This window comes from Diorhabda sublineata, chromosome X (assembly GCF_026230105.1).
Source record: "Diorhabda sublineata isolate icDioSubl1.1 chromosome X, icDioSubl1.1, whole genome shotgun sequence".
Taxonomy (NCBI): Eukaryota; Metazoa; Arthropoda; class Insecta; order Coleoptera; family Chrysomelidae; genus Diorhabda; species Diorhabda sublineata.
In genome coordinates, this window is record NC_079485.1 from 6,967,838 (window position 1) to 6,984,015 (window position 16,178).

The 16,178-nt window shown below is 30.6% G+C and overlaps 1 protein-coding gene across 2 annotated transcripts; it reads right to left on the reverse strand.

Annotated features, from left to right (window-relative positions):
* Window positions 1-1,198: 1,198 nt before the first annotated feature.
* On the reverse strand, window positions 1,199-13,760 carry LOC130450867 (gamma-aminobutyric acid receptor alpha-like). 2 transcript variants are annotated; one of them, XM_056789545.1, is made up of 10 exons: window positions 13,639-13,760; window positions 10,655-10,831; window positions 10,534-10,601; window positions 8,334-8,557; window positions 5,991-6,073; window positions 5,784-5,933; window positions 4,081-4,230; window positions 2,923-3,056; window positions 1,910-2,017; window positions 1,199-1,609 (listed from the first exon to the last, which is right to left on the reverse strand). In XM_056789545.1, the coding sequence occupies exons 2-10, from the start codon at window positions 10,827-10,829 to the stop codon at window positions 1,229-1,231; spliced, it is 1,473 nt and encodes a 490-aa protein (XP_056645523.1). In that variant the 5' UTR covers window positions 10,830-10,831; window positions 13,639-13,760; the 3' UTR covers window positions 1,199-1,228. The 2 variants fall into 2 exon arrangements, with proteins under 2 accessions (XP_056645523.1, XP_056645522.1); XM_056789544.1 differs by having other exon boundaries at window positions 1,220-1,609; window positions 5,784-6,073; window positions 13,639-13,742.
* Window positions 13,761-16,178: the final 2,418 nt, after the last annotated feature.

A 16,178-nucleotide genomic window follows, 5' to 3' on the forward strand; every position in this document is an offset into this window, starting at 1 on the left:
AATAGGGAAACGACCATAAATTAAATACGGAAGTTTATCTACATATTACAGAAGGAAATAAATAGGAAACAATATCATTTAATGTCATTAAACTGATTCATTGAATTGGAAACGAAAGCATTTGAAAATACAATTTACAATGTAAAATATATTAAACAAACTAATGGATCAGAATGTTTACGTTGATCGGCACAAACAACTAGTGTCAAATAATAGAATATATTTTCAACTTTCTTCTTTTTGCGATGAAAACACATATCTATTAATAAATGTATATACTAAACTTGGAAATATTTTGATGAAAGCATTTTGCTTACTTTAAAAATTTTACAGCTAGTCTTCAGATGGGGAATTCGCTGCACTGATAAGTCCAAAAAATGCTCGAATCAAAGTTGATAGACATAGAAGACTTAGGCATAAATGAAATTGCAGAGAACCTGGCCAAGCTTAAAGCCAGTCAACCTCCGAGAGGACCAAAACTTGACAAAGAGGATGGAATATAAACCTGTTTGGGAAATTCAGTCTATTCATCATTAACGACAAGAATAAACAACGCGTGTGGATAACCTACTTAGATCCAATATAAAGGCTATGTTATTATGAGTAATCTAGACACAATAGGACAGACTTATCTCAACGATTATCGATGAATGTCGCTATTATTCGATGCCAGAACAGCAGTTTTTGACACAACTGTTAATATCCTAAATAAAATACTTCAAAATCTGCCTTTATTGTTGTAACAATGGTATATTAAAAGTATACCCTCCCAATTTCAAGATTTTACAAAAATGAAACAAGTGCAGTTTTATTGCTATAAAGATAAGTTGTCAAAACAAGCTGATCAAATGTTGATTGAGAAAAATAAGGATTCTAAGCAAATAATTCGAGAGTATCTGTGATGTTTTATATTAATATCAATCCACTTAATAAAAGATGGAGGTCACAACTGAAAGTTAAAGTGTTAAAGTGCCTTGTTTTAATGGTCTCTGGAATGAATTAACGTCTGCAAAGGTAGCAGTGAGTGTATTATTGGTGGAACGTAATAGCATCGGTTCAGATATACACATTAAACGCATTATGAGATATTTGTGTCAATCTATCATTTTAGGTTTCTCGTGTAATAAAATTATATTCTTCTAGAATCATATTTTAACTATGGTATCTCTACTATGTAATTCATTCCAAATAACAATAATGACAATTAAATACGTGTTTATTGAGGTATTTATACAGATTTATTCGATTTTGAAAGATAAGAGTACCAGTAGAATACGTTGATAGTTACAAATAACAAGGGAAACAAAATTCTTGAAACACGATCTATTTTTGATACGGAATTAAATCTTGGAGAATTTTTCTTTCTTTCAAAGATAGAATTATTTTGTATAGATGCTTTTCGGCATGCGATGCTACTTCTTCGTTTAGAAGTTGTTGCTTCTTGAACTGTTCCAGATTTATTGCAGGAAAATGATATTTTCTGAGATGATGATTTTGTGAAGGATTTTGAAGTTGGGGATACGATGACATCTGAAAGCTGAATGATTTCTTCAAAACGGGGGTTTGGCTTGGAACATTTGTCGACGGTTTTTGCAACAGAGTTAGATACCTGAAAAATATTCACTTTCAAATATAATGGTTCACAACATCTACATTCATATTAATTATTTATTTTTTTCTATTTACATGAACACCATTGAATGCCGATATGCAAACGATGCAGATATAGTTTTAACCACTAACCATTGATGGTATTTTAAAAAATATGGATTTTGCAAATGCAAGAAAAGTAAATTACGAGCTCTTTTTTTGGATACAAAGCTAAATACAATTTTTTGAAAATATGAGAATATTGGAAGTTCGTTTTTAGTACTCCAGAATCTATTTAAATACTATTTATCAAACTCACCTTTGGCTGTAATTGTGACCAGTCTTCTTCGTCACTGCTTGAATCAGAGTTGAAACTGAAATAACATTCTCCAGAACCATATTTTGTAAAGTAATGAACAACTGCAAACTAATTATAGGATTATTTATGGAGCAGTCTCATAATTAATAATTTTTCTAAATGTATTATTTATTACGCCAGTAGACTCAAATTCAACTTATCAAAAAAGTTATACTATGTTTCTCCCAATTTAACCAAGCCATTTAACCGGCTACAAATTATTTGGAAAACTTTTGTAATTATATGCTTGTATGCCCTGTGTATGAGTATCAAGATCACTTTTTTATACCATCATTGTTCATGCTACTCTGTTAAAACTTTTCTAATTGTGTTATTTTCAAGCGTTCTTGCCCATCCTCTGTTCTTATTTTCTACCATTATCTTGTATCTACCTTAAAGCTGTCTATTTCGCCAATATGTTCGAACTATGTAATTATTCACAGTTTTGAAAAAAAGGTTGTTGAAATATTATATTATTACTAACGAATAACCTTTCGCAGCACAAGTACTACCTATATTTCATTATTCTCTATGTCTATCCTGCCAGTATCTTATCCATTTTAATTTCAATATTTGAGTCTTCTTAATCCACCACCATTACTTTCATGTTCTCCGTATTCATATTAATGCTCCACACTTCTAGAATTTCGTATTTTTTTAGCTGAATTATTTTCAGCTTTTTAATGCTTTTCGCGAATAATAGTGAATCATCATCATCAAACACAGTCAAAGAGTTTTAATATATGCGTTATTTCTTTCATCCCTAAACTCACAATATTCATTTCATGTGAGAACTATGGTTGAATGAAGTTAACATTCTCCAGGGTGCAAAAGAATGAAAATGGGACCAATAGTTTCAGTCATTTTAATGAAAGTTTTGGTATTGTCTCGTTAACGTTCACCCCTTAATGTTGAATAAATTTTACGAGAAAATTTGCAATATACGATATCCTTTAATATATTATTATACTCACCTGGATGATAGTTGCAAATATAAATGAAAAAGAAAGGAATACAAAAAAATCTAGCGCAGTAGGATAAGGAACTTTTGGTAAATTAGTCCTAGCTTCCAATCCCAAAAAAGTCATTGTCAGTACAGTGGTAATGCCTACAACATAACGAAGTTCTACTCAAAATTATATAGATATAAAAAAAATATTAGAAAAGAATCGCTTTTTGATGAATGTAGAACATAGAAAATGAATCAGTTAACATAGTTGCGTTGTTTAGAGACCATGACAGATAACCTGAAATTTATTTGAATTATGACAATTCAACATTTATATTACTGTTTTTCAACAAGCACAACAACATCAAATCTTTACATTCTAGAACTTTAACCAATTCAGAAGTAGAAACTCTTAGATAATCAAATAATTTATCCGTTGACTCCGATTTCCGGAGTCAAGTGATAAATTCATAATTCAATTGTAGTTTTATCACGTTTGGGTCTTTTTCATGTATGTCTGTTTATTTAGTTCAAAATTTAACATTGTAATTTGAAGCACTTCTGATGGTCGGATTGAGTTGAGATTCTATCACTAAGTAATTTAATATTAAAATTAAAAAAAATGAAGAGATTTCCTCCATTCTTACCAACCTCAATTTTTAACATAAATAAGGAAGAAATAAAAAGGATTATGTGAATTTTTAAGAAAGTGGGGACTGAAATTAATGTGTAGCTGGTGATTATAAATAAATTCAGAAAATAAAAATGACGTCTTAAAATAGAAAAAAAAATAATTACAGAAACCTTCAATACTTTGTACAGCCACAATCCGATCCCAAATATGAAATTTTAAATGATAGCTGCAACTATGTCAAAAGCGTGCGGCCACTCAAATTGTCTACTTTATATATCTTTTGACACCGGAACTTTCATCAGTTTCGAAAAACTTGAATCAAGCTTGGTCGCCCACTTTTTGGTATAGTTGCAGCTGTCATATAAAATTTCATATTTGCAATCGAATTTTGGTACAACTACAAAGCATTGAGGATTTCTGTAAATTCTTCTTCTTTTTAGATGTCATACAAACGTAGTTTTCAGAAATTTTTCTTTTTAATTTATTATCATTCAAGGTTTAGTAGGTAACCTCAATATGCATACAAATTTGTAGAAAACAAAAACTTACCAAGTGAAACTCGGTCTGCAGTGGCTTCTCTATTTAACCAAAATGAAACCCATGATAAAACAACAAGTAGAACACAAGGTCCGTACACTTGAATCAAAAAGTTACCCATGTGGCGTTGAAGATGGAAACTAACTAGTAGCATAGAATACTCTAGAACAAAAGTGGGCACACCGCTAAGTATATTATAACTAAGAAGTATGAGTGATCGAATGGGTACTCACAAAAGATTCATTGATGATTATTTTTATTAATAAAATTAGAAAAGAGTTTTATTGTTCCCAAATATGACGATTCAAGTTCATTAACTAGTCTGATTTCAAAAAGTCAGTTGCTACCTTTATATTATGTAACTAAGTAGTTGTTTTGTTTTTTTTTACGTTTTTCGAAAGTAAAAGAGTGCGAATATGGAATAAGAAAGTACTCAGACGACAAAAGGTCTCCAAAAGTTCAGAGTTAGGTTCTCCTATAACTCCAACATAATAAAAAAGAGAACAAATAAGTGAATAGGATATTATGGAGGTAGGGTTTTCACAAGGGACTATTCACTTCTAATTTTTCTGTTAGATATGATGATTTAAATCAAATAAGATATCTGGACATGGAATACCCTCTTTTATAAATTCTACCGCCATCCCGCACGACTTTTCGGGGATTGAATAAATTGTGAATAAAAGCTCTAAAGTTGCTCAATATATTTGTATAAAAGGGCTAGGAACTATTCAATGTTACATAAAATCAGATCGATGAGACTCCTTAGGCAAAACGGGTATCAACATCTATTACTTTTATCGGAAATTTACATTTATCTCGCATCTGCCATTTACATTCTTCAAACCTATGGCTCGGTTTAACACCCTGTTGTTTAGCTGCTTTTCAGAATAGGCTAGTCAAAGTTTTTTAAGAGTCGTAGATATATGCGAAGGGAAAAGTTATCATGTACTTTTGATTCAATTGTCTTGGAAATATAGATTTCGGCACATAATTTGATGTCAATATAAAAATTTTGAATTTCCAATTTTAGTAGTAATTTTTATTTATTAATATGCGCATAAATTTAATAAAAAATGATTGTAAATAATGTCAAACAAGCTGTTAGTATAACCAGATGTTCAAATCAATCAAATTCGATTTTACACAGATCACAGCAGCATACCTTCAACCAAGTTGTCTGATAAATTTTGATTTATATGATTTATGCCCAAAGTTGTGGAAGATTTCTAAGCTCCTGTATGTTTTTTGATCGCAGATTGTGGTCATCAATGGCTTTTAGCACTGAACCTAAGTATGCTCTTTGAGTTCAGATCATAGAACCGCATTATCATCAATAAAAATGAACTCGGGCCCTAAGACGGTATGAATTATAATAGTACGAGTATGTTAGTCTTCCTTAACTAGGCTCAATCTTTGAAGATCACAGATCACAAAAAAACGAATAAAAAAATTCTTATAAAGCAAGATCAAAATAAAACTCCATTTTTCTCTAATGATAGCAAATTGCAATAAATAGTATCAACTAGATCAATTTAGTTCTGATTAGATTTAGGACTATCCCTAACTTTTGTGGTGTATATTTTTATTTTAATTAACTCTCCATCGCCGTCATTCAAAGTGTTAAGAAATATATAAAATAAAATGATTTTAGAATTTGTATGCATGTTTAATCTGTGTAATGAATGAAAATTTGAGATTTGGAATATACGAACCTGACTTAGCATTACTGTTGAAAATATTAATAGTGTTGTTTCCTGCGGGTGTAGCTATAAGATCAAATTGTGATAATTTCATATCATCAGCAATAGCCACTTGTCTAGCATTATTCCATTTATATATCAAATCATTGTTTGTATAACCAACTGAAATTATCATTAACAGATGAAAACAAGAAATCAATTGATTAGATTTCAACTTACAGGAACCAAATCGTAAGGGACACTTTTGAACGTCCATTGGAAAATCTTCCAAATTCATTGGACAACCGGCTTTAATGGTTAACCTACAGTTCAATAATAAATAAAAAATATAAATTATAATTACAAAACTACAAATAATTTTGATTAAAAAAATTTACAATTATGATAAATTTGTTCAAATATTCACTGTTTACTTGTGGTACGTCTCTGATCCCTCTGATTCCATGTCAGTTTCATTTAACTATATTGTTAAACAGATAAAAAACATGAAATGACGTTATAAAGTGTTCTCTCATGTACCAAATAAACAAAGTATCCTGTCCAGCTGTTTTATAAGAATTTAGTCACCAAGGCACAACTGAGGTTATAGTTCCTAGATTCTGGTTAATCCAATCAGAGAAAAATAAAAACCATGGACACTTATAGTTTAAGTTAATCAGTTTTATAATTAGCTCCTACACCATCAATATCTTCCAAAGAAAAATAGCAGTCAATTGTGCGAAAGGTATGTCTTATCGGGATCTTAGTTCTCTTAACAATTTCCATATATTTCCTTTCAATTCATTAAAATATGTTTTATGTTAAAACGAACTTTTTGTACACTTTTCTAAATATGTTGATTGTAAATGTAATAGAAATGAACACCTACCTATTTTCAGTTGCTTCTTCTCACAAATTTAATGTTTAATCCAGTTACTGATACAAGTTATGTTATATGAGTAAAGAAATGGATAAATGAAAAGTTTCGTGAGAATTCATAGTATATTAATGTTGATTTTACGTATTCTTGACATAGAAGCACAATACAGGTCTCGTTACAATTCATCGATTTCTATGAGATTCGTCGAGATGATTAACTCATTAATTTCTGAGAAGACATGTCTACATAACTTTTGATACTGTAAATAATGTATCACTTCAAGAACTAGATATGCTGTGAGCCATTTTTACATTACTGTTTCATGTGTTTTCTATTGGACATATTGGAATTCCAGAAAGTACTCTAATTAATATAATAACTTACGTCGTGTCCAGAATATTTTTGGCAACAAAAAGCAACGACGGATCCGTCCCATATTTTATAATGATATAGTTAAAAAATTACAAATTACACCAAAACATTTTTAAGGCTTAATTTCTCGATAATATATTTTTAGTATTATCATTATATTTTTAAATATTTTAACTATTCAGCAACGTATCCCATTCTGTTTATATATGTCATATTTCTGCTCATCCTTAATTTAGAGAAAAACATTCACCTTTCACAGTATTCTGCAATACGTCAATGTTAGAACACACGTACGAGATTTTGCCCTATTCACAGGACCTGCCCTAGGACCTCCGCCAAATTCCATGAAATTATATATATATATATATATATATATATATATATATATATATATATATATATATATATATATATTGTAGAAGTATGAATGAGAATGACAAGCATAAAAATAATAAACAGCATGAAAATAAATTAATTGCAGTCGTTCAAACAAGTTATGAATAAATAATTACCATTATGATTGTCAAAATTCGATAATCGTATATAGTTGCAACTTATTTTATTATATTAAGACCCCGTTCTATAATTTTTCTTTTCAGTCTTTCGTAGATGTAGATTAATCAAAAATTCATATGACATGAAAAAGAAACTTTTAAAATTCAAAACAATACATAATTGATTTAAATTCACACAGTATCAAGTCGCACAAATGTAAATTTAAGCGGAATAATTCTCATAATCTTTAGCGGTGCAGGTAACAGCGTCTTCGCTTGTGTAAATCGCAGCAAGTCTATTTTTATCACAATTTAGGAAATAGGAGAATTACTACCACACCTTCGGCAAAATACGGAGGTAAATTTTGTTTGCTACTGTGAGGTAACAAGATTTTAGAAGGAAAGTACAAAGGTATGTTTTTAAAAAATATATTTGCGTAATTTACTTAACAGTGAAGTCTCATCAGGTGAAATTGAAGAAGAAATGTATACTTTTGATTATGTATAAAGCGATCATACTAAAATAATTGTAAGCGCGTACTTTTAACCTAGCCTAAACTAAAATCACTACAGTCAAAAAACATTAGATACAAAAATAGAGTAATATATCACCAAATTTAGAATTTTGCAAACAAACCGTATTTTTAATCCCGCTACAATTTACAGTACTCACACAACATACCTTGAAGGAGCTCTCTGCATTTTTGTTAAATTTAAACAGATATGCATTGTTTTTTTTTGTAAACTTATAGCATATTCCACAAAATGTGTATAGCTCTATTTTCAAAATAATTATATAAAAATTAGAAAAAGTGGTGAAGGAGAAAAATATCTTACCTAGAAGAATATAACACGCTTCCATCATGATGGAGTCTAACGAACTTATTTGGTGTTGAAATAGTATGCAAATATGATTGTTTCCCATTGTAAAAGTAAGTATCAGGTTTCCATATTTTGGCTAACATTGAAATACTTAAAGCGAGAGTATAGTTATTAGTACTTAGAAATGATAATCGCTTGTCTGTCCATGACTGACGAAAATAGCAGTCCATAGAATATGTCTGAAGAACAAAATATAGGTTTTCTCAAATGACGGAAATACAGCGATAAATACTGGATAAAATCTTACTGAAAGTCGTGAGCAAGCTGTAGTAACACGGTAAATATAGCTTCAATACAAAGAGTACAGAATCTCTCACAAACCAACTATTTTCAATCAGCAAAATATTCAAGTCTCATACCAGTTATAAAGCTAACTTCAATAATGCTCATAACATCTTAAAAATATTAGCAAAACATGGCGAGGTGCTAGAATCGATATAACTTTTCTATTCTATTCTACTACATTCTACTACATTGGGCCTATATAATATGTCCTATGTCCAATGAAATGAAAATCCAATTACCAGTCCTGCATTCTGCATTTTCCAATATAAGTTGGTTCTAGCATACATTAACAAAATCGTCTTGTATCACTTGTGACATATTTACAATAATTAAATTCATTTTTATTTTATTTTGGTTGAAAAGAAATTCCCAAATGGAATTCAACGTAATTGACTATCAGATTGTTATTTGAATCAGTGTTTTGTTGGACTAGTTTAATTTCGAGTTTTAATTTTTAAAATAATTAATGTTATAAAGTATGTATAGGGAATATGCCTACGTTAAGAACATCCCTCCATGAAACACAGAAAAAAACGACTTTTTGTTTCTCCTTTATGCAAGAAATACTCCTATTGGTTTATATAATAATGTTCTTGGTAAAAAAGTAAAATATCTATGATGGCTCTTTTCAGCTTCTGTATTTTGTTGCTTTTTCATTATTTCGTTTCATTAATTATTTTCTTCTGTTGCTCCTTATGAGGCGTTTCCAACATCTAAAACTTATCATGTACTTCTTTTTCTACCTTTTCTTTGTTACTTTCTTCATGTGATTTCTCATTCTCATCTCATTGTTTTCTAAAATCTTCCTTATTCCGTTTTCCAACTTTACCACTTGTTCTAGGATTTCTTGTTGAGCTTCAGGTTCAGATGACGTGTCACTAAGATATGTTATCGCTTGCACTACCACTACGCTAAGTAATATAATTAAGTCCACATTTTCTTAGGTTTTCGTTTTTGTTGTTTTGGTAGCTTTGGAGGTATATTTTCTTTGTTGGTAGTTCCTATTCTCGTGCTCGTGCTTCCTATGCTCGTGCAGAAAATTTTTTTCAATTAGTTATTCTGTTAAAGTACTTTGGGCAAAAGCGAGACTGGAAATCGCTTCGGGATTAAATGGATATATCCCCGTAGCAGAAAAACCAATATTATTTGGTGTTACGGCGAAAATATCTCACCAAATCTCTGTTTGGTTATGCTTCTTTCTTTGTGACGTGTCCAGTATAAAATCACTTGCTCATCCCAGTAACATGCAAAAGCTTCCAAAACAACTTTGTTCATAGGCTAGAGTTCATGGGTTGTGTTACTCGGGAGGCAAAACAGTGTAATGTCATATGTGCCAGCTGACTCTACAATAAATGTATCTAAGCATGAAGCACCATCGAAAATTAGGAGACAATTTCCTGGCAGTTCATACTCTCTTAGATGTTGTAACCATTTATTAAAGGTTTCAACCGTCATGCTTCCTTTTTGTGTCATGAGTGTAAGGGTTGCCGGTGGTAGATGGTCTCATCACTTTGGATTTTGAATAAAACACACTTTAAGAAGCTGTACATACTTACCTTTTCGAAAACAGCTCACTACAAAGTATGGTGACATGGCAAAAGTTAGCTTTTTATTTATTCGCATAAAAAATAAGCCTAGACCATCTCCCATGGTTCCCATTCTCAAAGTAAATTCAGATCAAGATCAAACTGCCACAAATGATGTTCGTTAATACTTGCTAGTCTGTAGCGCAAGTAGAAATTACTAAGATCCAAAACTACTTGAAATTCTCCTGTATATTCAAGAGTTGCCAGAATAGACATATATGCATCGTTACCAATTATATTCAAAATAAACAGCATTGATTCAAACTGATTCAAACGAAACTTACCATGTCAATTTCTGATATTGGTCCCATACTTCTAACCATTATATCTACTTCAACAACTGTAGGTGGACCTTGAAATGGGCCAATTTTATATTGACTATTTTAGATAATGCTTTTTATTTACCTCCAAAATCTGGACGGACACTATTGTCATATCCTCTCAATAACTTATCTAATAACAACGAAATGTTTTGATGATTATTCTTTTGTGGTGCAATTGTTGCCTTACTCAATGAAACTAGACTACTTGTTTGTATTTCTGAGGTAAAAACTGTGAGAATAATTAGTCCGAATACCATACCTGAAATTTTGAATTTTATTATTGTAACATTGAATGGATTTTCTCGCCCAATGCTCTGAATATTTGGTTAAGTATACTGAAAATACTTTTAACTAACAATGCACGTTTTCAATATCTTTGTGCATATTACTAGTTTTAGAAAATAACCTTGTAAACTAACCCTGCACAATATTTTAAACTATAATATATACTCATTTTTTGTACTCCCAAAGCAAAACATTTGACGGAAAATGAAATTCCTTAGGGAAATATTGTTACAGGAATGATGTTTCTAGAGGTTGTCGGCAATCTTTTGACATTATTCATTCTATGTTTACATCTATTTCTATAATTATGCTGGACAAATTTTTAACACAGTTTTCAAAGTTACTTCTTTCTTTTCACCTCATAAAACATAAGAAAAATACAAGTCTGTCTATGCAATCACTAATTTGTTTGAAATTGCTTTCCATCAAGCCATTTTTTCAATTTTGGGACCAGAAGGTAATCGGAAAGACCCAGATCAGGTAAATATGGGGGATGGGGCATTAAATAATAACGCAGCTCGGCTAATTTTTCTGCAATAGTAGGGGACGACTGGGCGGCGCATTTTCGTTACAGAACAAAGCTCTTTCCTTGAATAAATGCGGTCGTTTTTTCATCAGCAGCAAAATGTTTCAGAAAATCAATATAATATTGGTCGATTAGGATTCTCGTCTTTGTAGATAATCAATAAAGATTAGACCTTTACAATACCAAAAAATTGTGCTCATGACGTTAATGACCGAAACAACGGGTTTTGTTTTCCTTGGATAAAATCCATTGTTTTGACTGTATTACTTGAATTACGTTTAGAGATATACAAACATTTGTTTGAATTTTTAAGGCCAGTGAGCTTTCATGAACCCATCTTGGGATAATATTTATGTAATTTTTCCTCGATAAGATTCTCCACGTTAAAAATAGACAACAGTCTTCTTTATATGAGTCTTAAAACGAATCTATCTGTATAATTTGTGTGAAACTTTTGACAGAAACATGGGGAAAACGAATAATACCATCACGGTAGCAAACGTATTGCCAACCTCTCAAATGCACTGAAAACTAGAAAAGTTTTCTAACCGCTGGAAATGTTCAAGATGATTGTAACTAATCCTAGCATTAAGAAAGAAATTATAGGTGTTTTCTCAAATTTTAGATATTATTTAGTATTTGCGAGCTCAATACAGAGACGATGCCGAAAAGAAAAATAACGAGTACGGTCACAGTGACACCATTTTCAAAACATGTATCAATTTCATTTTAGACAGAAGTTCAGATAAATTCAATGAAGTTATGTACTGAGTCGATATATTTTGTTTTTGCGGTAGTTAAATGCGTTTTACATATCTTCATTAATCAACATTTATGATTTAAAAATGTCGCCTAAATTGCGAAAAATCTCATTTCTTGAAGTAGAAATCAATTATTTTTAATGTTTCAAGAACAATTGGAATCTTGCACTCTCATATCTGATTTGTTAAATATAATATATCGTTTGAATCACGTGAAATGGCGATGTTTCCCAACAGTACAAAAAAATCCATTCGAATTTCCATTAAACGACTTCAAAGAGGAAGTCATTGCCACACAATTTCCCTTTTAGAACACCAAATTGTCTATCGCTTATATTAGTCTATTTACTTCTTGGTTCATCCATTTTAATGGCTTACTGTTAGTTCTTTGAAACGCAATTCTCATTAGTGAGGCATTGAGTAATCAGCATACTCATGCCTTTGTATACTTAAAAAATTAGAATGTTTTTTATTTTTATTGCAAATGCAGTTTTCTCCCAAATTTTTATAAAAAAATAGTCATTACAAAAACTTCGGTTAGCACAGAAAGTATATTTTAAAATTTTCAATCGTGTAGCAGAAAAAAATTTGAAAAATTGTGATTGCAATAATAATCACATGAATCAGGTTTTGGTAGAGTTTATAAAAGCAAAATAGTTATCAAATTTCTTATCAATATCTAATCATTTATGTAAACTAAACTCATAACCATGTCATCATTAATAAATATTAAATTCTGAAATTCACTTAAATAAGTATCGACAAAAACTGATTTTGAAGTTCTTAAGCTCAATATTGTGATTGAATAATATTAAAAAAATTTTATATCAAGTACCCCTTCTTAATAAGATACTATTGTAATAAAAATTTGCCTTGATAATGGTTATTTGACCTGAATTGACTGGTTTGCTAAACTTATATACATGATCATCCAGAAGAGATAGATACACCAGAAACATGAAGAAATCAAAAATTGTTTTGGATAATCATGAGTTGTAGTTACGTAAGGTGGCTTTCCAGCAAATTATACGTATTCTTATCTGGCATGCTGAGTTTTATTTAGATTTAGTAGATTGTCACAGTTAGTCTCACGGGATAATAGAAACACTAATACTACTATGTGAATAATCAAATATGTAGTTATTGCGATGCAGTAATAGAAACTAGAGCAACATTCCACGAAAAATTTAACTAGAACCACTGTTTCAATAATAAAGCGATACTGTTCCAAATTAAATAGCAGTAAAAACCAAAAAATTAGGCTTATAATATAAAATGTGTCGCACTGTATATTTTATCGAATCCAAGTTATTAAATATAATTTGAGCTAAAGATAAAAGTTCTTCATACGTAAAGAAAACAACAAAAGTTTAATATAGTACTAGAAAAAACCAAAATTATGTGATAAAGATTTTCTCAAATAATGACCAAATTTTACGTAGAATGAAAACTATTGCCGTACTTATAATTTGAAATAATAAATTATGAACTTACCCCCTTTTAACAAAATACAATTTAACTTTTACGCTTCAGTATCGGAATTACAGCTACTAACTAGACCACGTCGAATCTTTATTTAGATACGATACACTTCAAATGCAAATCACACGAAAAGTGCTGAAAACTAAAACTCCGAATTTAATTCCGAAGAGGTTGAGTCGCGCGCAAATTTAATGTAGCACTATCGTTTCTTTGCTAATGGATTAAATAAGATTAATTATTTAACAGTATGAGAAATTACCAACTATTAACAAAATTGTTTCACTAATTTCAGTAAATAATCGATAAGAATAATATGTTCCAGTAGACAACTAAATTATATGTAGAGTAATCCGCCGTAGGTTCTTTTGCATGGATTTGGGTTATTTCAAACTAAAACGACATTATTTGGACACCACTTATCTATTCAGAGAATAAGTTTGTAGGAAAAATATTTATTTGAAGTACATTCAAAAAATACATTTGAAAGTTTCCAGACTTTTTATGTTAGCGAATATCATAGAAGGATAACATCGAATTTATTGTTATTATCCAAAAGGATGCCAATGACACACTAATATGAATATTTTTCCTAGTATTACTAAGAATCTAAGAAAAAGTTTGACGATCTGAACTTTATTTCGAAAGTTATAGTGGTTCCAGTGGTACAACTATACTGTCGCACGAACATCGAGGATGCGCCATGGTCACACAAAAGATATAATTATACAAAGAACTAGAGTTTTAGAAATCGTTTTAGATATCAATAGGGGATGCAGAATGGGACTGAGACAAATTATATCAAAAGACAAAGGAATTTTTACGATATGTTACTTGGATTTTTTACGTAATTACAGCACTATACTAAAATTAATTATTGCCTCAAATAATGAATTGAAAATCTATTTCATGGAAAAATGTAATTTGAATTATATCCAAGATTGATTTTTGAAGCTAAACTGCAGCTTTGGGTACAACTATATATCTAATATAGCTTCTTAAATATTGCGTCAAACAGTGGTGTTGGCGAGCCGGAACGCACCGGAACGTAGTTCCGGCACTTCCTTTTTGGACAGGAACGCGTTCCGGAACTAAAGATGATTTCTGATATTTCCGTATTGAAAAAAAAATTAAAAAGAATTGCTGATTTTTTGACGAATTTTTATATGTATTATTATAAACAAGGGTTTGAACCGAACCCGAACCGGAACGAACCGGTTTGTTTTTCCGAACCGTGAACTGGAGTCAGGAAGGTTTTTTTTTCTGCTGAACCGAACCGGAACTCGAACCGAACCGAAACAAATACGAGAAGCGGTTTTTGAACCGGTTCAACGAGAATTAAACTTTATTTATAATAAACATTAGAAGAAAAAAATATAAAATTTTAAAAAAATAATGATTTCATACATAAATTTTAATGCAAGTACGTTACTCATCCCTGGTATAGTTTATTGCCATACCCAAATGGGCCTGCGGCTAATGCTAAGAATTTTTATTATATATTTGTTGTGAAATAGAATTTCCACATGTTGCTTTCCATTATTGGTAGATTGTTTTAAACTTTATTAGTTTATTACAGTGATGCTAAGAAAAATGCCGACAAACGTACCGATTTTCATCTGAAATGTGCATTGCTGGGAAATTCCCATCTTTGTAGTTTTTACATTTCCCACCATTAGTGTAATAATTTGAGTGTTTAAAACTATTTTTTTTAATCAGTGTTAAACCATCTTTGCGACAGCACATTTGTAGAAAGTGGAAGTTTTAGTTAGTGAATAAGTGCCACACAAAACTATTGTATGCATTAAAACTTTTATTACATTCAATGTAATAATAAGATTAATAAGTACTACTGTTAGCAAAATATTCTATGCACGCTACCTAAGTCAAAGTGTCTATTAAAAAGTGTTAGTGTCAATTTCACATATTTCTAAGAACCTAAGAACTACAAGATTATGTGCGCGCTACATATATGTATGTAGTAGTTGCATTTTTCTATAATCTTTAATCTAATAAACTTAAAGTGTAAGTATATTCCATTTTCATTATTATTAAAAAAAAATGTCCGTTTTTTTTCCTATTAAATAATAGTATTTATTTAATTAGTAATTTCAACATGAGTGAAAAAAGAAAAAACAGTAGCATCACCGATTTTTTTAAAAAGAAACTAAAAACTAGCAGCGAAGATGAGTCAATGACCCAAGAAAATGCAACATTGAGCCAAGTATCCAACATCAACTTCAACGCTGATCAACTGGAATCTGTTGAACTTGCAGCCATAGCATCAACGTCAACGTCAACAAGTACTTATAATGATAACAATTCTGACAAAGTCTCGTGGCCTAATATTTGGAGTGCGGAAATGTGGTTAGAAAAGAAAAGACAGTTTCCTTGGTTACTTTGCGAATCCGGAAAATTAGGTTGCTCTTTTTGTAACAAAATACAGCACTTAGGGGTATCTAGAGCCCGTGGTGTAACTATTTCAATAGAATGGAGTTCCACATCCGTTTCTTACTACGGCAAAGATAAAAAATCGCAGTTAATGTCATTAAGAA